The sequence below is a fragment of the Enoplosus armatus genome, chromosome 10 (assembly GCF_043641665.1).
Source record: "Enoplosus armatus isolate fEnoArm2 chromosome 10, fEnoArm2.hap1, whole genome shotgun sequence".
NCBI classification, from domain to species: Eukaryota; Metazoa; Chordata; class Actinopteri; order Centrarchiformes; family Enoplosidae; genus Enoplosus; species Enoplosus armatus.
The window spans coordinates 13705201-13731874 of NC_092189.1; the positions used below are offsets into that span (position 1 = coordinate 13705201).

Here is a 26674-nt window from a genome sequence, read left to right on the forward strand (position 1 = left end):
GTGAATCTCTAGTCTGAACTGGCCTTTAGTCGGTTGCTACTATACTGTGTTTAGGATTGCGTGAGCGTACACAACTAGTGTTGTTGTCAAGTGATTGATTTGGTTTTTGGTATTCGGAGCAGCAAAATAAGTGTTCAAAAGAAAACAGAAGCTCTCTGATGCTCTTAATTAACATTACGACTACCAAACTAATGATTTTAATGCTCCATATTAATGTTAACAGGAGTGACATTTGCAGCACTGATGTTTCTTAGAGAACTTCAACTTATTATTATCTCTATTAATTTCTCAGCCACAGTTTATATATTGGTCTGCTGTTTGTCCATGCTCATTTGTAAGATATGCTCACTTAGAACACAATACAATACGTGTATCACTGTTGGCTCAAAAAAAACAGGTGAAAAAAACTGTTGCTCTCTCTCTTAAGCAGAGGTACTGATCATATTGAACAACAGCCAAGCCAGCTCGTAGAAGTGTTATTTTTCCTTTCTCAGTATTAATCCATGAAACTGAATTGCACTGTTCCAACAAGAATCCAGTGTAGGCCGATTGAAATGAAACAGAAAGATCCTTTAAGCCCATTCAACCATATCACTGTTTTCTACTAACCCCACTTCATCTCAGTCCAGGCCCCTCCTAATCCGCAGCATTAAATTCCCATCTTTTTACATTCAAATATCACAGTAGCCTCAGCCTGTTATCTGATATGAAATTGTCTAATAAAGGCCTCTAGAAGGTTGGGAAATGGTCTTCACGCCGCATCTATTTCTGTGTTTGCTTTTTCTTTTTCATTTTTATTCTTAGTCTCTCCGTCCTTTCTTCTTGGTTTTAGTAGTCCTGGGTTGGTCTCTCCCTGACCCAAACAAATAATTGGGACGCTAAAAGCACACACAGGCCCACGAGATATCCAAGAGTCTTTTAAACAAAATCAAACGCCAGCTTGTGTCTGGCCTCCTCGCTGCTGTTCTGCAGCCATGACGATTCATTATTCTCTTTCAAACCTACAGAGAAATGTCTTGATCCTAATCCCCTCATATGGCTAAAAACTTGAATTACTATTGGATTTGTGTCCATTTAAGATGGCTTTTTCTCATAATAAGCCTTAAGGGAAAAAAGCATTTGGGGGTTGTAAAGCTGAGTCCTAAGAGTGGTTCAACTATGGCAGCAGACTTGTCCTTTCGTACCCTTCCCTGCCTTGCTTCTCCTGCTTTCTCCTAGCAACTTTATTTAAGTTCCCCCACAAGACTTATAAACGAAAGTAAGCATCTTCTAGCTGTCTGCTGCCGTTTATCGCTGCACCCCCACTGTTTCCAGATCCCTTCAACGTTTGTGCAGTCGCTTATAGCTGGAAGGTCACAGGAGTTCAGTCAGAGTTCAAACATCTGTGGCATCTCATTCAGAGCTAACGGTATGGAAGCCACTGCCTTACATTCACTGGTAAATGTGAAATGTTTGTTGTATATGTATTTTTCCATGTTGAATTGGAAGTAGGGGAACACGCTTGCTTTGAATAACCCAGCTGGGTGCAAAACCCAAAAGCCAAAATGCGCAAATGCACTGTTTTTGGTAGTGAGTTCCAAACAAAAACTGTTAACATTTTAGCGAGTTTTAAGCATCCCTATTGGTCTCATTAATTTGGCTCCCGCCAGCGGGTTATGAAACAAGCGTAACTCCCCGTTTGTTATGCCCCGCTACAATTCATCGGCCCCAAGAGTTCTGCCCTATGGAATATTATCCTCAGACAAAAACCCTGTTTCCCAGAAGGCTTGTGTTACTGACACGTCCCGGCTCTGAAAAGCCTCTTGTTAACAACAGCTGTAAAGTGAGCTTGTTCTATTCTATTGCTTCTTTCTCGAGTTTAATCTTTCTCTCTCTCTCTCTCTCTCTCTCTTCTCTTTCATTTCTGTTTCTCTTACTGTCTCGTCGTTTCTCTTGTACACGGGGGAGGATCCTGAATTAATTAAAAGAAAAAGACTTTGAAGTTGAAAACTTGGCCTCAGGGCATTCTGTTCCATTTTTGTTGTGGCGGCGGGTTGAATTTTTGTTGTTACGTTGTCATAACAACTCAGAGAATCAGCTACTGGACATTTTCATCAATGGAGTTCAGCATATAAAACCCTGTGTACATTTTCTTAAGCACTTCTTAATGTTTAGGAGACATGGGACACTTCTCTTACTGTCTTACCTTTTTTGTGATTACATTCTTGACCCCGAACTTGACCTCAAATAAAGGTCCTTTAATGTTCCTGTAGCAGAGTAACAATGAGCTCGGTCGGTGCCTCCGGTCGGGGAGGGACGCATTGTACTGTAATTGGATTACCGTAATATGATTTCAGAAATTGCCCACTGTTCATTTGTCACAGTTGCTACTGAAGCACAACACAGACTTTTGCAGAAGTGAGGTTTTCGCCTGTGAGATTGTATTGTATTTGGATTGACACGTTATAGACACAAATAAATGTATTTCTTTTTTGGCACTTTGTGATGTAATTCTGTGAAACTCCATGGTTTTGCAGTAATGTGAATTGAACTACAGTTGCAGACTCGATGATTAAAGTTTAAACTGTGACAGCATCTCAAACTTGAGTCGAATGTGTGTTCAGTAAACCCTTCATCATACGCAAGTCTTTCTCTCCCACAATTCCTCTCTCCAGTCTCTGTAGCTACTGTAATATAAATAGGGATCTGTCCTTTTCATGATTCAAAGAGAAATGGGATCATCTGTAAAGGAGTGACACCCAGGAGCCCCTCAACACAATGAAGTCATGTGAGGGGGTGGTGATCTAACCCAAGATGATGGGCTGTCGGCAGCTGCAGTTGTAACTGTGCCGAGACGGACAGAATAAGGACTGAAGTAGCGGGACACAGAGCGAGGGAGGAGAGGAAAGTCAGGTTCAAGGGAGAGTAGACGAACTGTTGAAAAGAGAGAAAGGTAGAGAGTGACAGAAAGACAGATAACAAGGGAAAAAAGAGCCGCAGAAGAGACAGAAGGCTGAATTAGAGGGCAGGCCAGACTGGAGCTACTCTGCCAAGCTGCCCCTCTCAGCACGGGACTCGTGCCAATTTCCATCCCATCAACCCCCTCCATCTCTGTCACACTCTCTCCATTCACTCTCATGACATGCCACGTCCAAAGCTGAATCAGTGAATGAATGATATTACCTTATGCTAATAACCCTGCCTACCCCTGCAAGCGACATCGGATGCCTCAAGCAACTGAGATGCAATTCGTTGCTCATTTCTGCTTGCCTTTTATTTCCTCCTCCCTCCATTCTAACACGTCCTCCTCTGCTTTTCTTATTCCACCCTTCTTTCCCTCCTCTGTTTAGCTCCATCTCTTAATCTCTATTTATCTCCTTGAATTCTTCCCATGCCAGTACACATACGGGTGAACAGTCCATAGATTCTGAAAATATACTGCTAGAATGAAAGCTGAGGTGACTGTTTAGTTAAATATATCGTTTGCCCCCATAAAAAGTTTTTTTGGGAGTTATGTTATAGCTCAGAACTGTACAGTGACTTCCTGTTTAAATAGTTTGATTGCTTTTGATTGGACGGCGCTAGAGATATTTCCTTGTAACTGATTTACACATTACTAGCTATGCTACAAGTCTTTACTAGTTAAGACATGAAGTTTTATTGGTGCAATCTGGTTCAGTAAATCACTAGTTTGAAACTAGCTGGTAGTTAGAAGTAACTAAGGAGGGACTTTAGTCACCAACTGCTTGCCATTGCTGCTCTGATTTTTGACAGAATAAGCCGTCATATCATATTATAAGAATGTTATCCTGGTTTAAGTTGACATTTCATTTTGCCACCTCCTGCATGTCACCATCCATCCAACACTTGTTGACATCTTCTCCCACCCATCACATCCTTTTCTGACTCCATTCCTTCCCTTTATCCATGTTTTTCTCTGCTCCCTCTCTCTAACTCTGAGTGGTTCTCGCCGTCTTTGATGTCTGTTGTGTGTTTTAATGAGTTTGTTGTTGACTGCTCCTCTGCTTCCCTCTCTCTCTCTCTCTCTCTCTCTCTCTCTCTCTCTGCCACTCGTCCTGCCTGCTGGGCTGAAGCCACAGGAGTGCCAACACAAGTCAAGCAGAACCCTGTCTACCCACACACACACACACACACACACACACACCCCACGCCACAGAATTTGTGTGATCACTTATAGACATACTTGCACCCATACAAAGGTTTAGTGCCTTTCAACTACAAATACAAATATTAGCAGATGTCATCTGCATACACAGAGACAGACGCTCGTCTCTGACAACATGCATGCTCAAATGTGTTGTAAATGTATATATGCAGATGCACCTGCTGAATCACACACATAGAGACGGGCAGAAACACACACATGCATGTATGCAGAGGACAGAGGAGTTTGTTTCACCGCAGTCTCATGGGAGGCAGCTGTGTTCTGATGTATTAATCATCTTCGTCTCCAGCTTGCTAATTAATGACCCATCTGTCCCCTCTCACTGATGTTCCACTTCAAACTCCCTCGTACAAAAACACACTCGCGCAGGGCTGCGACACAACAACCAAACGCTCGTTCCAGTGATGTAACTCCACCAGTTTCAGGGAAACAAATATTAACAGACACTGTGAGCCACACCGTCTCATCTGCATTCAAGACTGTGAGAAGAGTGTTTGTGGCAACTTTGTCAGGAAGGAGTTCTCCTCTTCAGTTACTGTGCGTCTAGGTGGCAGACGTTGTGGGATCAGGCTTGCCTGTGTGTGTGTTTATGTGTGCACTTATGTGGGTGTATGTGTGTGTGTGTTTGTAGGCTTATCAGGTGAGCCCGGGCAGAGTGTCAGATGCGGTAATGGAGGCTTCAAAGACAAGCGCTGCGGTGAGTTCCCTGGCTGCCTTTTACCAACTCCCCACCCCTCCTCCCCTTCCTCCCCCCCCTCTCCTATCCCTGCTGCGTGGATGCAGAGAGGCACACAGGTAGACACCTGGATAAGAACGGGAGGCAGGGAGGGAGATAAGCAGTCAGATAAATAATTAAGTGGGTGCAAAGTCAAAAAGACAGACAGAGTAAATCAGGCTGAGCAACAAGCAGAGGAGATACTGGAAAGCAGGGAGGCTGCCTGACAGACAGTCAGACAGTCAGAGTCGTGGCCAGGTGCTTGTCCAGCCCACCTCCCTTTCACTTGCATGAGTAGAGCTACTTCAAACACCCGCCGCTTGTCTGCTGCTTTGTTCTGTTGTTCTCTTCGCAGCTGTGGTTGTTGTTGTTGTTGTTGTTGTTGTTTTGATGCCCATCGTCGCCGCCGCCATCGTCAATTTGCTTCCTTTGAACAGCAGTTCTATTTCTGGCTCACTATTTGCTCATTTCCATTTCCATCTTTTGTACCGTATATGTGTTTGAGTGAGTCTATTTATGTGTGTGTGTGTGTGTGTGTGTGTGTGTGTGTGTTTGTGTGTGTGTCTTTTGTTTCACGTTTGACAAACAATCACAGTTAAGGGATAGTTATTGAGTCGTTGATCATTAAAATTGCCAGTGGAGGTTGATTGGTTTCATTTTTCAGGGATCATGTGGTTGTTTTTGTGGCTTTAAAGTAAACTATGACAAGGTCAGGCAGTAGTTAAATCATCATGTATGTTAGCTCATAAAACTGCTATATAAGTATTTGTAGCCATTAAAAAGCAATGAATTGCATTATGGGATTTAATTTAATCTTTTTTTTAAATTTTTCCAGTTTTCTTACTGGCAGAAACAAAAAGTATATTTTGTTTCCAATACTGATTTGAAGGTATTGATGTGAAAGTGTAACCATGATCTTTACTCAGCTACAGAATAATTTTAACATCGTGGTCAAAGTCCAAACAGAGTTTTGTTAGAAAAGAGTCTCTCAACTCAGAAAACCTAACAAAAGTGCTGTGCTTTGGTTTAAACAAATAGACTTTCACTTTCCGTCTTGATTATTGCTGAATTCATACTGTATGCCATCATTCTGTATTTCAACATGTTTTCATGTCATAAAAATATTTTAGCGTGTTGTTTCACAACCACTGTGATAGAAAGTCTCCATCCTGCATCATTTTAACAGAACTATAGCAACATGTTCTCTCTCACAGGCCCTCGTAGCATTTGGACGATTTTATTGAACGATTTTTAATGACTGATTGCCAAACAGCAGTTGTGCATTTGTAAAGGAACTTTTTTGCAGGGATTTCATATGTGATAAAGCAACCCCTGGGCCATGATGAAAGGAAGTTGATGTCACAGAGATCATATCTTAATAATGACCATTTATTATTTAGTGTAGCTGACCCAAAAATATGTATGTAAGTAATATTGTATATATCTGGCAGTTCCTTTTAGTGTCATTTGATTATCAGTGCAGAGTACGTAGTACTAAGGTTAGGGCACATCCTCACAGACGTCAGCAAGAATACTTAAGACGTCATTGAACATCACATATGTCAGAAACTGTTGATATCTTGATACTGAAACTCAATTGCATGTTAAGTTATTAAGTTATAATGATTAATCACGGTTTTTGGCCAGTGTCTGGCTAGCTGAATGTTTAAAATTTAAATTCTCAATAACGTTGTGGTGTTTCTGCATCCATTGCCTAGCCTATGCTAATGTTCGGTCTTGTCGCCCTGTCCCTGCTCCTTCTTCCTTCTCCCTCCCAACAGCAAACCCTAGAGAACAACCTGACCAACCTGGTGAAGAGGAACAGTGAACTGGAGAACCAAATGGCCAAGCTCATCCAGATCTGTCAGCAGGTGGAGGTATGCAAAATGTTTCTTTGTCTTCGTCTCAAGTGGCCATACTCAACTGTGAGTGAAAGTTATAAAAAAAGGGGAAGTTTTCTTGTTTGTCGCATCATGGTAGAGGTCAGAGGTCAGGGTCGGCTACAAGACGGCTGCCTTGGAGCTGCACTAGATACTTAATGAGGGGAACGAGACGAGAGCCCGAGGTGGTTGATTTATATAACTTAGCTCCCCTGCCACACCACTAAAGCCACTCTGGATTTTAGTTAAAGCCGATGCAGTCCCTCATCCAGCACTATCAATGCATCAAGCTTCAGAAACAATCTCATAAGAGGCTCACTTTTTGGTTCCAGGCCTATGAGTAACTCAAAACAGAGGAGGTTTTGAGGGTTAGGTTAAGGCCTTAGCCTGCATTAATGTTCTCTCTCTGTGTCTCTTAGAGACACATTAACACCCCAGTCTGTCACTGTTATTGATTGTACACAGCTTACTGCCTTTGCTGTTGGTGACTGCTTTGATTCTTATACTCTGTCTCTCATTCTTTAACACATCTGATTGAAGAAGTGCAGTGGTAGAAATTGGACCTTCATCCATTTTTTTCTCTGACTCCTCCAATATCAAATATTGATTGGTCTCAACATTGAAAGTGAATTTCAGTTCCTGATCTTGGGTTCATAAAAGTTCAGCATTGCAACACTGTTTTCAGGCAATTTATATAGAAGAATTATTACTTCAAAGCCAACAAGAAGACAAGAATAAACTCTACCAAAGAAACAGATTCATTAATAACGACTTGAATGTATCTTTAAGATGTCTTTCTCTAAAACGTCTCTTTGCAATTATTAAGTGTATTTGTGAGAGAATGATGTGCACGTCATCTGTCATTTGATCCAGTGGCTGATGCAACGCAATGCCTTGAAAATGAAAACACCAGATACCAGTTAGGGTCTCGGTGACCTCTTATTTTGCTGATGGTAGCTCTCCAGACAATCTGACTCAAACCTTGACTCAAGAACAAAGGATGAGCTGGAGTAGCTCTCAGCAACCATCCACTCTGAAACTGTTTAAAGGGGCAGTTATGTAATTCAGACAACTTCAAACATCAGAATGACCACTTTACTGTGGGCAAAGCTACTACCAAAAGCTCTTGTACAATATTCCCTACCTTCAAGGTGCTAGCAGCTTAATGTAATGCTTTTAATGTGTCATAAGTTCAGATTTTGAGCCTCTTCAAGGTCATTGTCTCAAGTGTACCTTGTAATACAGTGAGATTGGTCCTCATCATTGCATTTCACTTTGTTGAATCTAATTTTTAGGATGAATCACTGTTGCAACCCTCAACAGTTTAATTCCCACTGGTGTCACCCATACAAGAAATATTGGCTCCCAAGTCAAAGCAGACAAGATTATCTGTCAAATGGCTTAAATCTTCAAAGTGGAAACTTTATTTGACTTGTCACAAGCAAGTCATTTTGTCACCGCTTAACGGGTTTGATTAAGTGACAGCCTTGTCACTAAGGAGTGTTTGCACCCTGGTGTCCTAGCATGAACTCATACCTGTCTGCAGATTGACCTATTGCATTTGGGCTCATGCTGTGATTTAATGGAGGTACTGTGTGAATCCAGCCAGAGAGTACTAATGCTTAGCCATTGAGTATTGTCTGCGCTGCATCACTAACATGCAACAACAAACATACACACACACACAAGCGCATACCTTCTGCCTTAACGCACTCACTCTTAATAAACACCATCATTTCTCTGTGAGCTTTGACACTAATGGCCACAGAGGACAAATGCACTTTAGTTGCCGCCATCACTCTGTGCGCAGTTCATTTCTTATTAGCCGGGCCCGACTCCATTTTCTCTGAGTCACTCTGAGGTCCATAACACGCAACTCCTGCAGCCGCTCAGCCAATCACAATTAAATGATTGTTGCGTGATTCATTAAGTACAGACAAACTGTTCGTCAAAGGCACGCGGAGAGAAAAAAAAAGTCTTCTTTTGTCTCTCTCTGTCTGCATACCGATGTTGTACCACCGCCAACAACAACAGCAGAATCTCATCACTTATTCATCAAAAAGAAATGAGGAGCGAGACCATGGGAGGCGCATGCTCCATTGACTCTTAAGCAAATTATTAAAAGAAACTCTATGTTTTCCCGCCTTGTTTGTACCCATTCAGAGCTATTCTCTTGAGTGATGTCAATGTCAAAAGGGCTAGTTTAATTATTGAGGAATGAGGGAGCGTAATGTTTTCAGGTGAGTTCACATTAATGTGCAGAGGCTCTTTGTGTTTGGCGGGAGGAGAGGAGAGAAGAGGAGAGGAGAGGGGAAACGAGGACAAATGAGAAGAAGAAGATGGAAATGTTACCAAGGTAGAGGAGGAGGCGAGCAGCAAAGGGAAAGAGGAAAAGGAAAGGGGAAGATGAAAGGAAGAGAAAGAGGAGGGTTGAGAGGGCAAGCAGAGGAAGAAGAAAAGAGGACGTGAGCATTAGCGTGACAACCAATGATGTTTTGACCGAAACAGATACAGGCACTGTGCGGAAGAAAACGCTCAGCAATAATGCAATACAACACAGACAGGGAGTAAAAAAAGGAGAGATTTGGTGGAGTGAGAGAAGTTTGTGCAAAGGAAGAAATCTCTGAAGGGCTTTGAGCATGACCTGGATTCCTCTCCTCCGTGTTTGCATCATATTGTATTGGTGCCAAAGATATGATCAAACACAGTGTGAATCAGCTTCCAGTGTGTCAGCACACAACTGCAGCGATGCAGCCCTGTTCTCCCGGGGTTCTCTTTGGGGAGTTATCTTCTTCTTCTGAAAAGACTTGATGATGTGTAGGATGTTTCTTTTCTTGGGAGGCCTCTCTCCCTATCACAATATTTGGTGTAGGATTGTTAAATCTGTTTCTGTGCTTAATGACATTCAGAATAATGTTCGGCATTCTTGAAAACATTGCGCGAGCAGCGTGATTCTTGAGCATTTGCAAGGATTGTTGTTGAGCTAACAGACATCACTGTTTTCCACTCAATGCCAGGTTGCTGGCTGGATGTTAAAAGGCAGCAGAGAAAAGACACTTTGGCAAAGAGCATTTCCCCCAAAACCACTTTGAAATTGAATAGATGTTGATACAATGGCAACGGAAACTAAGTGTAGAGCCCAAGTAAAAGCTGACATGATACTCACAGGCGGTTACATGTAACCTGCATATTGTTTGTCTCAATTACAAAACATGTTTTAAACCTTTGGTACCTCCTGCTCATCACTGTCTGCAAAATATTTCTTTTGTTTTCTTTCCTTCTCTAGGTTTGATAATATGTCCCAATTTCATGCCAGCCACCATTTTGTAGCAGCATAAGTTAAGTCCCCTCTTGTTCAAATGGACATCTCAAAAGGATGCACACATATTTCTTTTGTTGCCATTGTACAAGTTTTAAGCATAGTTGAGTTTCTTTTAATTCCCAGGGAGCCTCCTCTCTCATACTTACATAATGCCTCCTTAAAGGCTTGTGCTCTTGAGACTTGGAACTTTGTCAGTGTTGTGAAGTGCTTGATTTTTTTGATTTAACATCTCTCTCCTCTGAATTCATCGTGCAGCTTGTCAGTTGATCAGATTTTCTGTCTTACCATTTTGCTCTGTCCCACTTTATCTCGCTCCCACTCACAATGCTTTTGCTCACTCAGGTGGTGGCTCAGCTAACCTGCCTGAAATAGAGATTGTGTTGTGACGAGGCGTTTTTCGCTGGCAGCTTTTTAATGAAGGCACTCCCTAATGAGGCGCAGGTTGCCTAGCTCACATACTGTATCTCACGGCAGGGAACTCATCATCCAGACACAGCTAATGTGCAGTAGGTATTGTTTGAGGAAGCAGTCAAAGCGGCAGCCAGTCTTTCCAACCCCTTGAATCGCGTTGCCAGCTGGGAGGAAACTAAATTAGCTCCCTGTTAAGGTTGTAAGCGCATGTGTATTAGGACTGATGGGAAAAGGAAAGAATCACATCAGACAGAAGCCTAGTGGGTTTTAATGCGCAGACATGTATGTCTACTGTTTAAACAATGAGCTGTAAGTCATTAGCCAAGACCTGTCTAGGTTTATGTACATTGAAGCTGATCCCACTGTGTGCAGAATATGAATCAGCTCTGTGGAGATGGCTGTAATGCTGCCTAATCCTTTGTATCAGGTCTCATCTCGCCTCTCTTTACCTTTCTACCGGAGGATCAGTAAGATCGAAGAGACCGCTGGTGTTGTTTGTCTTTGCCATATTTCTAAAGCCACTTGCGGTTCCACTTTCAGCCAAAGAGAACATTAATGCAGTGGGATGCAATGGGCATATAATGAAATGATTACATTTCTCAGTTTTGTGTAAACCTTTTATGTCAATGTTCCTCCTTCCATCTGTCGAGTCCAGTCTTTTATATTTACAAAATTTTAGAGAAAGGGGATGTGTCAGAGACCCAGAAACATCAAGACTAAGAGTCTACAGCCATGCTAGAGGCTCTGTGAGCTTTAAGCCAAATGCAAAAGTTTAGCAGGTATAACATTTATCATGTTCAATATCTTATTTTAGCATATTAGCATGCTAATATTTGATAATTAGCAATAAACACAAAGTACAACTGAGGCTGATGGGAATGTCAATAGCTTTGCAGGTATTTGTTCATAAACCAAAGTTTTGGACGACAGTGATTAATGTTATGGAAGTAAATCTGGTTATCATATAAAAGGACAAACAAGCGAACACTTTGTCGGCTTCAAAAGTCAGTCTTCAAATTCATTGCCAGTGAAGCATTTCCAATTATCACCTCTTTCTGACATAACATCCATGATATATGTCTCGCAGTTGCATTTTCTTTTACTCTATTGCACCCATAAAGCCATTCCTCCCCCGTTTTAGAGCTAGGTGCCACTCGGGTGTCATAAATCTCTGGGAGCTATCCAAGAATCTGTGGACAGCATCAGAGATAAAGCTGCTAGACTGAATCCTTGAAGATCATGTCCGGGAGGGGGGGCAAAAAGTAAAGCCTGATAGGAGGCAGGAGTTGCTGATGGGAGTGGAATGAGCACAGAATTGATTCAAGATGTGAGGGGTTTGGTGTCGGCAAGAGGTTAACAGCTGTTCTGAGCCTGGACCAGTCCTCACTAAGTTTGAATGGGAGCCACTTTGGCTAAAGTAGATCATTTTGGGAGCCATACATTGTTCTATTGTCTGTGGTTATTCTCTGCAAAATGTCCACGTGCTGACGTTGGTGGGTGTGCTGTAGGGCAGGGAAATATGTTTGCAATATATACAGCAATATGACAAATGTATGCTAAATCACATCTAAATACATTATGTTCAGTGCATTCAAATGTGTTATAACATGTTTCACATCTATGTTGGGTCCTGGTGGCCTATGGGTTAAGGTGCCAACCAAGAGCCGCAGCATCCCTGATTCACGCCCGGCTGGGACCTTTGTAGGCAGCCATTAACCTCTTATTGTTAACCTCTTGTTTTTCTTGGTTCACCATTATATCACATTGAAGTCAAGCTGTCGTGTAGACATCTTGTGAATCATGTTATACACCTGCCATAGTTGGCATGTTTTGATTGATATTTTAAATAAAGTTGTGTGGGTTTGAACAATGCTTGTTAACGCAACGAGTTTGTAAAGATTCACAGTTTAAGAAAATAAATTGGGATTTGTTATGTCAGGGTGGGTGGGTAATTTATCAGCGTTTGCCAGAGTTTGTGATGTTATTATGGTGTTGCAGCTGTGACAGTTCTTGTGACAAATGCACGCAGCCTTATCAAGGCTGAATGAGCATTGCCACATCATTAAAACTCACACACACACAATTCAGTTCATTTATCTGGAGTCAACAGATTTTCTCAAATGCTCAACATAGTGAGAGATTGCAATGTTAAATCACAATATCAGGGCTTCCTCATTTTGACTTTAGCTCACCTCGGTGTGATTGACAACATGGGAACATCAGTCATTATACACTGAAACAGTACAGGGTGGGTTGTGATGGTGACTGTCAGTCATTCACAGACAGAAAAAAGACTTGCTGGCTTGGAAATAAGATCCTTATTTTCAAACTTTCTGGCATCTTAAATTAGTGTATTTGTAGCTTTTTTTCCCTCTACAAACATTTTATTTTGTTTTGACTTGTAAGTAATACAGCACTCATTTCCGCAATATAAAAATATGAGCGAATAATTTAATCTTGACATAATGTGGGAGCTGAACTCAACCTAATAATGTGTAGGAGGATATGTGCTCAATGTAACGCTCCTATAAGAGAACCAGAGGTGGAGGATGTGGTGAAGTTTTAGGTTTGTAATGATTTAATGATTCTGCTGTCACATGGCACTCTGTGTCCTACATTTTGATCATAATGGTCTATTATTTTAATACTCTTCAGTTGCTAATTATGTCTGTGTGTCATCTTCTCAGTGTAATTATGACTGCTGATGACAACATGTGGCTGTGATATTTTCTATTTTATTTCATTGGCCTCAGATAATAAGTGGCTGTTATTGAATGCGGTGCACTTAAATGTCAGCTGCATTATCGAAAGATAAATCTGCAGCCGAGTGAGAAAAAGTATGCGTCAACAGGGTGAATGAATAAGATATGACAGGCTAAATTTATGTACAATAATTCCAATTAGTTTGCGAAATATTGTAATATTACCAACCATTATTCTTGAGGAATTTGGAAATAGGATCCTTTTATTAAGTCCTGGCATCTTAAATTAGCATGTTTTTTCCTTCTGTCCATCTCAGACAGTTCTTTCGCTGACTTTTTGATAGCAGGAGCAGCTGGAAAGTTGTTGACACCGAAAGTGGTTTCAGTTTCTGCTGCGGTTGTTCTTCACATATTCCAACAATAGACCTATACTTTAACGTGGAGCTGGCACTGTGATTTCAGTGCACCTGCAGAGGAGCCTGATGAATAGGGAGATGCTCAGTAGGTGACGGTGTTTGTGTACCAGGGAGTGGATAATAATGTCTGGAGCTGGCGGAGGAGGAGGAGGTTTTGAGTGATGTGCAAGAGGAGGAGGATGAAGATGAAGATTGTTTCCGTAACTCTAAGCTGCCAAGTTGAAGTTGTAATTCTCAGTGATCCTGGGCGGCTGCATTTATCCTGCTTAATTGCTAACCTGCAGTCATAAGATGGCTCTTTGCAGAATTAATTGTGTGTGTGTGTGTGTGTGTGTGTGTGTGTGTGTGTGTGTGTGTGTGTGTGTGTGTGCGTGCGTGCGTGCGTGCGTGCGTGCGTGCGTGCGTGTGTGTGTGTGCGTGCGTGTGAGTGTGAATAATGAGACTTAAGTGGATCGGCGTGTTGTAATGAGCTTTGTGGAGTGATGAGTGGAACTTGGTTGTTGGGGTAAGTAGTTTGATGGTCTCCAGCATGACAGAAAGTCACAACCCTGTAAAATTTATGGATGAGGAACTAATCAAAAGGAGATGAATCTGTCTGTTGATGTACAGTTTCATACTGTAGTCAGTATGAGAATACACTTGACCGCAATCTTTTAAAGATATTAAATGACCTTCTTTTTATTGGTAAAGCGTAAAGAGACAAAATCCACACGTGGTAAAAGCATTTAAATACCCAAAGCGGAGACAATCAAGGAGATACTGTTAATACTACCACTACTGAAGAGTGGCAATAAAACTGAAATCAGCTCTCTTGTTCTCAGGTTTACAGAAAACCCTTTTCACTTTATTTTGATTTGTTCACTCTTTCTTGATTCTCACAAACATACATACAGTCTTTGTGCTTAATAATCCCTCTGAATTTATTGTCACAATGCTGCTGTTATCTTTGATTTGAACTTAATCTAAACATCATTTGCATTTCGAAGGGGTATTTTGCATATATATGCATTCTCTGATGTATTACTGTATGAGGGTTGCCAGCTCAGCAGTACTCTTCCGACAGTTGCACTGCAGAAAACACTCACAAGTGCTCCTGTGACAACAAACACTACGACATGTAGCGAAGCAGTTAAGGCAGTGTGAGTTTTGGTCTCCCTAAAGGCCATCCTTGATGGTGAGCCTCTATTTGTTCTGTAAGTAGAGTTCATCCACTCCAGTGTGGCTTTTCTGGACTGAAGCTGCCAGTTTGAGTGAAAGCTTCCCACAGTCATCGCACAGGGTTGTTTTCTCTCTGAGTATATTCTGGATCAAGTCTGTAATTTCTCTGATGGTCTGAATTGGCTCCCGCAGACAAAATAGCGGTGACTCCTGTCATCACTGTGGAGGAGTTGCACTCACAGGACAGTTCTGTGTGGCTACAACTATCTTAGATGGTACATGGGGACCTTTTACATCTTCACATCAGTGCAGTGTGCGGTGGTCAATCATTCAGGGGAGTGATGTCGTTTCTAACTCACACTTTTGCATTTGCAGACCTTTAGATTAAATTTGCTGATGAAACAGCAATCACAGCCAGCTCAGTGGTAAACCATCAGCCCCTGAATAAATCCTCCTTGTGACAGGTCGAATGTCCCTCAGCAGTGAAGTTGGAGCAGTAAATCTGAACTTTTTTTCATTTGAACCCCTGCCTTAGCTGTTTTGGAAGCTTGTGGTGTAATTATAATTATTAAATATATATATATAATTGTATTTTACAACTGACAAGCCTGTTGGTTGTGATTCAGCGTTGTAATTCAGCAAACACCCTCAGTAGTAGCACGCACCCACACACACAAGTTCAAAGTTGGCTGTTCATTTAGTGTTGGCCTGAGATGGTGGACTGATGATGAGTTGCCTTGGCAACTTTGGTCCTAAAATAATCACAGAATCTATTAAACTTGGCACGGCACAAGCAAACCCTGTCGCTGAATTAATGAGTGTCTACACAGACTCCCTTTTCGGGAGCTTCTTTAATGAAGAGTTGGGATGTTCCAACAATTCTCAACTTATTTCTCGTTCATAATGAGTGAAATAAACATGTTTTTGAATAAGGTGTAGCTCTATGAATTTCATGCAGCATTTTCTCAGCACATTATGGGTTTTCATGTATAATAAGATATTAGTGTGAAGAACAAGAACAAGAGCCGGTTTCAATCCAGCAGCAATGTACCCAGTTTTATGAGCTGTGATAGACTTTCCCTCCAGCAAGGAACAGAACATTTAACAGAAGGAAAAATGAAAATCCATTTACATACATATGTTTTTTTTTGTTCTTTCACCACCTACCATGCCCACTAATGGGTGACTGTGGACCTGTCAGTGTATCTAATGTATGCAATTCGAGTTTTTTTTTCCCCCTGGATCAATGTATGCTTTGCAATTTAAAATTATTTCTGGTCTTTCCAGTGATAATTAAAAAGTGTTAATTAAAGAGTTGTAAATCACTTATCTCAGTTTATCACGTTAATTCTAATCTGGGTGCACATCTTGTTGGAGGCAGCTTTTCGTTGTGTGCAGAATGCATAATGAAATGGAAAAACAACGTGACGTGCTCGGTATGTAAGTGATGATATGCCAATCCAGAAATCTTACAAAGCTCCCTACGAGCAGAGAGGAAGACAAACTGGCATATATTGGTTTTTTTTGTTTTCACACAGACAAAATTAAGTGTGATTAAGTGTGTGTTTGTGCAAATGTGAGTGTGTGCGCATGAATGTGTGCGTGTCTAAGCAAGCCTATTTTGCCTGACTGAGGACATCCATATAGTGGGATCTCTCTGTTGTTCACATGTGTACCTGCTTCTCTCTCCAGGTGAACACAGCCATGCATGAAGCCAAGCTGGTGGAGGAGTGTGATGAGCTGGTGGAGATCATCCGCCAGAGGAAACAGGTCATCGCCGTGAAGATCAAAGAGTCCAAGGTAAGGTATTCCCAGGACACTGTTATACTTTTTCAGTTTCAGGTCTAGCTGAGAGATTTGATTTCAAGGATATTTAGATTCGATTGAAATTATGAAGACGAATAGTTTCAGCAGCTTGAAGCTACATTGACTGATTTTTGGCCATTAAGGGGCATTAGGACAAAACAGAAACAAGCTAACTGACAAAGAGTCTTGACATTATATTGCCCTAAAAAGTTGTAATAGTTATAGCAAGCTAGTTGCCTGTTTACACATCCAGCAGACATGGAGCACCATTATCATCCCGTTGGAGTTATGTTTTTGTCTCCACCAACTCCAGAGAAAAATATGTAGGTCATGAGCTTGTTTGTTTGACTTTCTTCACCAGCTAGTCTCTAACTTTTCCTGTCTGTTTGGTGGTGTACAGTGGGAGCTTTTCAACAGCAAACCAATGCGTTTAAAGTGGCTAAACAGCTCCATAGAGCTGCAGAGATGAAGGATAATCCTCTGTGGGTTTGTCATTGCAAGCGACCCATTGGACATTACACATAATCATTTGATTCAGTGTTCAATTCAAACGGTTTTGCCAAATGCATGTTTAAGATATTCAGCTCTGGGTCACAGTGCACAGGTACAGAAACAGCAGTTTTGTACAAGACAATGAATATGAGAGCAGCAGTGCCGGGGACAGAATAAATTCATCCAGGTCTCTCAGTGTTGGGTTTTTCTGTTGTTGCCAGCTTGTTTCCCCAAAAACACATCACATGGACGCTGTAGGAGAAATGGAAAAGACAAGTGAGGACAAAGAGAGAGAAAGCAGCAAAGGCCTCTCCCACATGTAGGCAGCCTGAATGTGTGTGGAAAGAATCTGAGATGGCAGCAGCGACTTTTGTGAACCTCTCGCTGCTGTTTCAAATAGAGTCCAGGGCTTACTGTACGGGCATCTATCTGTGTGTGTGTGTGTGTGTGTGTGTGTAGACACGTGCCCATGTGGTTGTCTCCCCATGAGCGCCTTCAATTTCAGGACAGAGGCAAACTCTAAATCTCACCCTCCCAGAGGTGAAGTTTTAAGTGCTTGTGGAAGATCCTCTGAGGCAGCAAAAGAGCTTTGTCGAGAGATGAAGGATCCCCAAACACTGAACACAAGGACTGAAGTAGGTGTGTGTGGGTGTATGTGTGTGAGAGAGAGCAAGTGTGTCAGTGTGTGTCCGCAGTGATTGCAGACAAAGAGCAAGGCTTGTTCTCCTGAGAGTCTGGGTCTGTAAAAGGCTGTCTGGCAGAGGGTAGAGGAGTGAAATGCAGGAGAGGGCAGGAAGAGGGAAGAACACATAAAGCACCAGAGGAGCGCTTGATTGATGTCAGCCTGCAGGTGATGTGTTAATATCTGAGACTGTTTAAGGGTCAAGAAAGATGAATGAAATGCACCTTGAGTAATTCAAATAATGACGGGTGTGTTGAAATGGATTTTTGCCTGCGAGGAGAGGAGAGCACAACCTCTAGAGGTCAGGTAAATGTAGGTCGTTTGAGGCATTTCAACAACAATGGTGTCTGGTTTTTTTCTGTTAAGGACAGTGTCGGAAAGGAAAACGCTCAGAGGTGACTCTGCAACAGAATAACAGGATTATGCAGGCGTGATCATGGAGAGCTGTGCAAGGTGCTCCCCCTCACCTCCTCTTGACGAGCTCTGTCTGTCTCTAAAAAGACTCTGCCGTCATGCCTAATCTCTCCCTGCCCAAACAAAACACACACTGTTCCCATGTGTGTCTGGTGTGTGTGTGTGTGTGTCTTCATCTTGTGACTCTCTTTGTCATTCTGAAAACTCTCTTTTAGAGACTTCATGATTAACGACTCAAATCTATTTGGGGTGTTTAAAAATCACTCGATTTCTAAAAACAGCCATTGTGTCATTTTTACCTTCATTTTACATGATTGATCTGTTTATTTTGACCTGATAATGACCTCTTGTGGGTATGCCGATTGTGACTGCTGTCTTTCAGAAGGACTGGAGCGTAACATTGTTACTGCGTCAAAAACCCTCTTTGATGAAGGTCGTGGTAGATGGCACATTCAGTTTCCTACTTATTGTCAGATTTGGTTTATATTAACCATAACCACAATATTTTAACCAAATTACTTAAAGGAAATACATTTCTTTGCTTTCTTATTGAGAGTTAGATGAGACTGATACTCATGTCTATACTATGAATATATAGCTGGAGCCAGCAGTTGGTTAGCTTAGCTTAGCATAAAAACTGGAAACAGGGACACCACTAGCCTAGTCCTGTTCAATGGTAACAAAATCGAAAATTTTATTTAGTGATGCATTACGTTGAATACACAGTCTCAATTTACAACCTTAATGTAGTCTCATGACCTCATAGAGCACTGAACTATAATACTGATGGGCTGGTTTTACAATATTAAAGCTATGATTTAATGGACTGTTATATTTCAGCTTTAGATGAGGCCGTCTTTACACAAGATGAGACCCTCTCACACACACACACACACCCCACCATATTGTCCATTATTTTGAGGGAGAGGGAGTAATCATCTCTAAAATTGTTGTTTGTGGCATATGTTGCCAAATAATAACCCATCCATTAAATCCCCGTCTCGCTTCTCCTCTCCATGCGTTCAACAACCTGCTCAAATGTCATTTATAGCAACGACAGATTATGGTGGACTGGTGGAAGAGTAGCTAAGATGTCAATTGAAAACTCCATTAAGTTGCCAGCTTAGAGAGGCTTCCAAGCAGGAGCAGCTTTCCCTGCAGTAGAGAGCGAGTGCACATTAGATACTGTTTTGATTCTTTGAGAGCTTTTGATGACAAGCTCTTAACCGATTGCCACCCTGTGTGTTATTTCTGAATTCTTATTTGCATAATTCAAGCCCCGTAAGCAAAAAAATGTGTTGCTGAAAATACAAATGACTAATCCTTTAAGGGCACTCATAATTGTAGATGTTGTTTCGGTTCTTTTTAAGTTTTATTCAGTGTTTAGAGATTTAAGTTGTTAGCTGTTACTGAAAGTAGGCTGCTTTCAGACAATGAAGCGATTTTACTTTACTGTCTGCCATTTAAAAAGTTCACAGAGGTTTCATTTAATCATCATTGCAGAGATGCACTCCGTTCTAAAGCTGGTATTTTATCCTACAGTTCACCTTTCGTTGACAGTCTCGAGGCTCACGAGCAGCCTGTGTTATTTCCTGTGTAGAGTTTCATCAAACTAAGTTCATTTGAGGAATCAGGATATGAGCCGTAATGCAGATAAATGGATTACTTTAATTTCAAATTGGCCTAGAATGGCCTCCTTATGCTCAGTCGGAAATTATATTACAGTACAGCCGTTGACAAATTACAGTGAGAACAGACTGCATTACAAAACCCTTTGTGTGTCTGTGTGTGTGTGTGTGTGTGTGTGAACCCTGACCTGACTGGCTGACCTGTCTCTCAGCATGGTCGTTTGTGATGAAGATGAAGCAAGTTAATATGGGCATTTGTGGGCCGTCCCTTTCTTGCTTTGTTTTCAGGGGATTGTATTCCTCCAGCTGGCTGTGTTGGTACATCTGAAGCATACAGGTCAAGTGTATGGAGATAGATACGTGTTTACAAGGCTGAAGCAATGTAACTGTGCTTTGGTTGGTCAGGGCAAGAACAGTGCACCTATAGTAGTTTCTAGTCCATTTTGCAAATCTTTTTCTCAGTATTTTGCTCTTTAATACACAAACAGGGATACAGGAAAATGTATGACAGAGTGGCATGCTGTTCGTCTTGCTCGGACTCTCATTATATCACATAACAATGCATTATGCTGTTCACCCCTACCCTTCTGTAATGCAACATGTTCATAATGTCAGTGTGAGAATAAAGAGCCAATGGGCTCGCTTCAACTCTGACCAACCATAACAAACAGGACTCTGTCCTCTCTGCTGCATTCTTGGTGCCTTCCTGTTTCTGTGTCTTCCTGTCTATGTCTGTGCATGTGTCTGCGTCACTGTGTCTATGAGTGTGCTTCTCTGTGGAATCTGGAAGCTTATTATTGAGTGTGTGACAGCCATCGGTCACAAGAAGGAAAAGGCCGATTTGTGAGAAGAAGAGGGGTTACATTTTAGGCTAGGATGAGTGTATAATGACATCCTAATGCAGATTGTTTGTCCTCCTTTCATCAGTTCCACCTCTGCTCACTGTTTCTACAAGTTAAATTAATTGCACATAATTAAAAGATTCCTCTGACAAGATAATATTAGATCAGTGTCCAACACATTCAACATCTATCCAAGATTCCCGCAGAGGGTCTGTGTTTGTTTTAGTGTTGTTGTTCTCTCACAGTAAAAAACTTAATAAATAAACTAATAAATAAAGCTATATTGGCAGTCTGCAATATGGCAACATGTTGGTTTCACCTAGCAGGAATCGTCTCAGGGTTGCTGCCAATGTTGACTTTCTGTCAGTATTTTAGAGCAATTTGGCAGCAAAGCTTAATTATATTTTCTGCAAGTGTTGAACATATTTGTAGATTAGCGGCTGTCACAATGATGAATACCTCATACCGGAATCACTGGACTATATTTGAGAGGCATTCTTGAGGTATAAGCAGCTCTGAGGCACTTTTTTCAGAATTTGTGCAACAAATGAGCAAATAGAAAGCTATTTTCAGCCACAGGAGATGAGCATAAAAGATCAATAAAACCAGAGAACTACTTTTGTCTGTAAGTGGTGATGAAAGTGGTGTATGGCAAAAAAATCCTACATAGTAGAAGAATGTGGTGGTTGTATTTGTGAAACTCCGACCAATTGAAGTTAAGCTGGTCTGTGTTCTCATTACTAAGAGAAAAACTTAACAGTCTTGTCACCAAAACAGTGATGTACTCCTTCAAGGCTCGGATAGAGCGAATTAATAAAAACCAGTGTGTCGCAACATAGCAACGTGTGCTGTATTTGTGTGTGTTCCAGGTGATGAAGCTGCGTAAGCTGGCTCAGCAGATTGCAAACTGTCGCCAGTGTCTGGAGCGCTCCAGCTCCCTCATCACACAAGCCGAGCAGAGCCTGAAGGAGAACGACCACGCTCGCTTCCTCCAGACCGCCCGAAATGTAGCAGAAAGGTGGGGTGATGTAGTGCATTGACATAACCACATCTGCACACACACAGGGAGGTAGTAAAAGTGATGTAGTGGAAGATAAACTTTGCTTACATCAGTGGGTGTTTGCAGGTAATATTGTAGTTTTACTACTATACATCACTGGTCAGAGAGCTGTGCATGCTGTAAGCACAACAGGCTACTGAGAAACAAAGCCACAAACAAACAGGAGACACACACATGAACACATGCACTCACAGACAATCAATGTTAAGACACACCCAGCTCTTTCCTCATGTTCGCCCTCTGTGGCTTTCTTTATTCATTCATCCCTCTGTCTTTGTGCTGTAGTAGTTCTTTCTATTAACAGTGTAACATGAAGTCAGAACCTGTCTGCTGCAGAAAAGACTGATTTCACTTGATTTAATGAATTAGATGTATGGACAAAAAGAAAGGTATGAAATCGGTCATTCTGATTATATCTTTCATCTCTCTTTCTCTTTGTACATGCGGTCATGTTATCCTGTGGCAGGACACTCATCAAAACTTAACTTTAAAAAGTATTTGACAGTACTAATTTGTTTTAAAAACGCCTGCCCCACAGTCAAATGAAATCCAATCTTAAAGTAAGGCTGCTGGTGAAATAAACATTATATCCAACCTCTCTAGCTCTTGTGATCAATGTCAGGCCTCTGTTGGAAATCATCTATCACTTAAGGGGCCGGCTCTGCACTTTTTCTTTCAATACCTTCATCCCTTCCCTCCAGCCACCGACCGGCACCTTCCACACTCTTTCTCTTGCACAGACAAAAGTCTGTGCAAAATCTGCAGCCAGCGTAGCATCTTTTATGCTGCTTCTATTCCAGCGCTTGGCCGGGAGCTTCATTAACCGACCGGTTTCCCTGCACTGTGGAACAAAAACCTCAAGGACGAGCGCTGGACTGTAACCCTGCCAGCTCTGTGGTTCAGGCTGGCTCTCTGATGCTCAAAGCAGAAGTAGGCACAAGTTTCCACAAAGCTGTACAGACTATGGAGTCAGTGTGTGTGTGTGTGTGTGTGTGTGTTTTGATGGCTTTCTGGGTTAGTGATAGTTTTTGATGGGGCAGGTTGCAGACACACGTCTGTATTGTATTCTTTTATTGTTATTTTATATTCTATTCCTCTATATTTACTTTCAATCCCTCTCTCTCCCCTCTTGTCGCCTCACTTCCTTCACTTCTCTGCTCATATTTGTCCACCTCTTCATCACTTCTCGTCTTTTCTTGCTCTTCCCCTCTTTTCCCCTCTCCTCACCTCATCGGACCTCTTGGCCCTCCTCTGCTCCCTCGCCTCTCTGCCGCTCTCCTGACATTTCCTTTCCTCGCTCCCATGTCCTGACTGTTTCTTAAAAAGGGTTGCCATGGCGACGGCCTCCTCCCAGGTACTCATCCCTGACGTCAACCTGAATGAGGCGTTTGATAACTTTGCCCTGGACTTTTCCCGAGAGAAGAAGATTCTAGAGGGACTAGATTACCTGACAGGTGAGGGCTGTGTCCGGCTGGTCTACAATGGACACCTGCAGTAAATTTACAGTAGAGGCTGCTGTTGTCATGAGTCATTGTCATTTTACAAGAAAAAATAGTCCTCTCAGGGACGAATAAATTCTTACACCCTTTGGCATGTGAAACCCTTTCGATGACCTTACATATATGTATGCATGCAAGCTAACACTTTGCTTAGCTGTCAATGTGTACAAGGTTTCCATACAGTGGCATTATATATTAAATAACTATTTATATTACAAGACTTAGAAATGTAGCCACCAGCTGGTATAAATATATATAAACATCATGTTGCCTTTGGGGGGATATTTGACAGTTGTTTCCTCTCCGCAGCATTTAAAGACGTACTTTGCTAATCTTGAAGTGACAAGTTACATTTCCAAGAATTGCTACTATATTAAATCAGACAAGGTAATTATGACCATTTGTTTTTACTATGAATCATGTTTCCTCCACATGTAGCTCCCACCCCGCCATCCATAAGAGACGAGCTGTGCACCGCCTCCCATGACACCATCACTGTTCACTGGACATCAGAGGACGAGTTCAGCGTCACCTCCTACGAGTTGCAGTACACCATCTACACCGGCCAGACAAATTTCATCAGTGAGTCCTGTGCGCACACACACACACACACACACGCACACACACACACGCACACGCACACACACACACACACACACACAGGTATGGTAATACAAAAAATGAGGTCGGTATCATAGATCAGCAAGTACTCATTATCTGAGCCTAGAAGGAAGTTCATGTTTGCACAATTGCATTTCAGCAATAGCCAGGGGCAATTCCTGGATTTCTAATCAAGGTTTGGACAAGAGGAGTCAAATACTTAGTTGACCTGTGTTTAAATACCTTTAAAGTTTAATTTGATAGAAATTACATATTTGATTTGTGTTTGATGTGGTTTACGGAGGAAGTAATTCCTCACATAATATACAGTATATATCAAACTGGCCATTTAGAGCTTCCAGGGAAACAATCCCATCCAGTCGCCAAGAGACTGAATGATAATCCATTCTTGAAGGCCGGTAACATGTAGCCTCCTGCTATATCTTTAGAGCAAAATACCTGCATGGTAACTTCAAAGACTAGAGATAAATGGATCTTTCTGGCATCAATAGTGTTTTAATCATCAAGAGTGTTTCTATTAAACGCTGTCAAATTGAAATAGCTTTTAAAGTGAGACATTAGAGAAATGAGTAATTAGAAAAGGCACAAACGAAAAGCTGAATTCACAAGCAATAAAACACAATCTTGTTCAGTTCAATACACTCGGGGGTTTTACTGCTACGGCTTCATTTGGTCTCGTATGATTCGGGGCTTATGGTGGCTATTGTTAGCTAATTTTAAAGATATTACTGTATAAGTGACATTACTGAGTCGGTTTTCTGACTTTCTGACTACTACATTTCAGCATTTACCTCCTGTAATTGTGACTTGTGGCAACAGTGACCGCTGTTCAGCAAAAGTTACATCTTCTCACTTGATAAGTCAATTGAAACCGAGTTCTTTTGACTCACAAATGCACACAAATACAGTTTATACACATGAGCACAAATATGGGAGAGGGTGGTTTTATTAGTGGTATTCACCATAATAAGAATTGCTCTGCCACTATGATGCAAAGACACATATCTGCACCTACACACACACACTAATGCACAAGTGTGTGTAATTTCCCCCTGGTGATCAATAAAGTATTTCTGATTCTGATTCTGAAGCCCAAAAGAAACACAAATAAACACACCATTCATACTGACCTCTCTGCAGTTACAAAGAGAAATAAACTGGAGCAGCACAATATTTCAGTATTTCTCAGTCTTATTTTCAATGTTTTATACCAACTGTGTTGCATAACCTAGATTTTCTGTCCAGCTTTGGTCTTTTTTATCCTCCATGCTTGTATTTATATAGAGATAGCTGAGTTATCAAGACTACTTGTAATAAATATAGGACAAACAGTACATATCACAAGGGGAAACTTCAAATAGAGTTCACTATTTAGTGTCTGGTTTTTGTTTAAGCAGTGTTGAGAATGTAAAGTCACTGCTCACCCTCATTCAACCTCTTCCGTTTCTCCCTACACCAAAGCTATTTAGTTTTTCAATAAGGGTTGTAAAAACTATCATGATTTGTGTTTTGGATATTTTGCAAGCATTTTGGGTCTGCTGGTAGAGTTAAAGTCGCTCAAATGGGTTCTTTCATTGTGTTGTTTCATTCAGTGCTTCTCTTGTTACATGTGTAATTAGTAGAGCTGCACCATATATTGTAGAGCTGCATATTGCAATTTGGGGGGGCAAATGATTAGTTATCAGTCAGATTTTGGATCCAATATCACCACCATGTGGTTGTCTGTGCAGCCCTTAATGTTTTGGCTCATAACTCCAGAACATGAGCCTCAAAATATGTCTTGGTTAAAGTCAAACCCACCACCATGGTCAGGACAGTTAGGACTATGGCATCTACTGTATATATAGAGACCTCAGTAGTCAGGGTCCTTCTCTCTTGAAATTTTACAAAATCAATCTTTATTCAATGACACAGTGACACAGCATTTCTGACCAACACTCAAAATCCAGCTACTCAAGTTACAATTATCAGTATATAAAACGGAGAAAAGGGAGCAAATCTTCACATTTGAGTGGATATTTACACATTCAGCATAATTGTCCATCATTGTCTATCACTCCATAAGTGAAGGGAAAGAAAGACCACACTGTAGGAGGAGAGGAACAGGAGAACAGGTGAAAAACAGAGTGGATAATGGTTACATAGGGGAGGTGAAAATGACCACTTACCGATATGAGGAGGACATGATTAATGTACATAATCTTGCACATTCAAGCATGTGCACACACACCTGTGCCTCTCCACTTTGCCTCCCCTCTTTGATCCTTTCATCCTCTCTTCTCCTCTGTGTAGTCTGACATTTCTCCATCTAACCATGCAACTCAAGTGCCCCAACCATTTGAAACACCGGGATACATTTCAGCTGTGATAGACTGAGTGACTCAGATATTCAGCAGTGTGCTGCCACAGAGTCCTCCGAGATTCACAGGAGAAACTGAGAAAGAGAGAAACCCATTTAGCCTGCCACGCCACTTGAGTTTTTACCATAGCATTTTTCTCTAACTTTCCAAGTGGCTAAATGCTCCCACTTGAGCGCCATCCAGTCTCTCTCTCTCTCTCTCTCTCTCTAACTCTTTTTCTCTCTCTCGCCTGGCCTCATCCTCAGCCTTGGCTTTCCCATGAGAAGGGGAATGGGGGTTGTGGGGTCTTGTGAACTCTGCCTCGGCAGGATCATCCAAGCACAGCAGCAGAAAATAGAATCAGCAAGTGAAACCAAATACCATGGAGAAATGTAAGCAGTGTCAAAAAGCCAAATATGACTGCAAGTAAAGATGTCTGCTCTTTAACTGCGTAGCTGCTACCTGTGGCCCTTTGCAAGCTGCAAGTGTCTGGTGTTGTCGACCCATTTGTTTATCTGCCAA

The 26674-nt window shown here is 41.6% G+C and overlaps 1 protein-coding gene across 2 annotated transcripts in view; it reads left to right on the forward strand.

Moving 5' to 3' along the window:
* Nucleotides 1-26674, forward strand: part of mid2 (midline 2) — a 66524-nt gene that overhangs the window by 20161 nt on the left and 19689 nt on the right. For both annotated transcript variants that reach the window (XM_070913160.1, XM_070913161.1), the window contains exons 3-7: nt 6662-6757; nt 16462-16569; nt 21503-21651; nt 23020-23147; nt 23631-23774. In XM_070913160.1, the coding sequence (XP_070769261.1) occupies nt 6662-6757; nt 16462-16569; nt 21503-21651; nt 23020-23147; nt 23631-23774 (625 nt within the window). The remainder of the gene's footprint in view (nt 1-6661; nt 6758-16461; nt 16570-21502; nt 21652-23019; nt 23148-23630; nt 23775-26674) is intronic.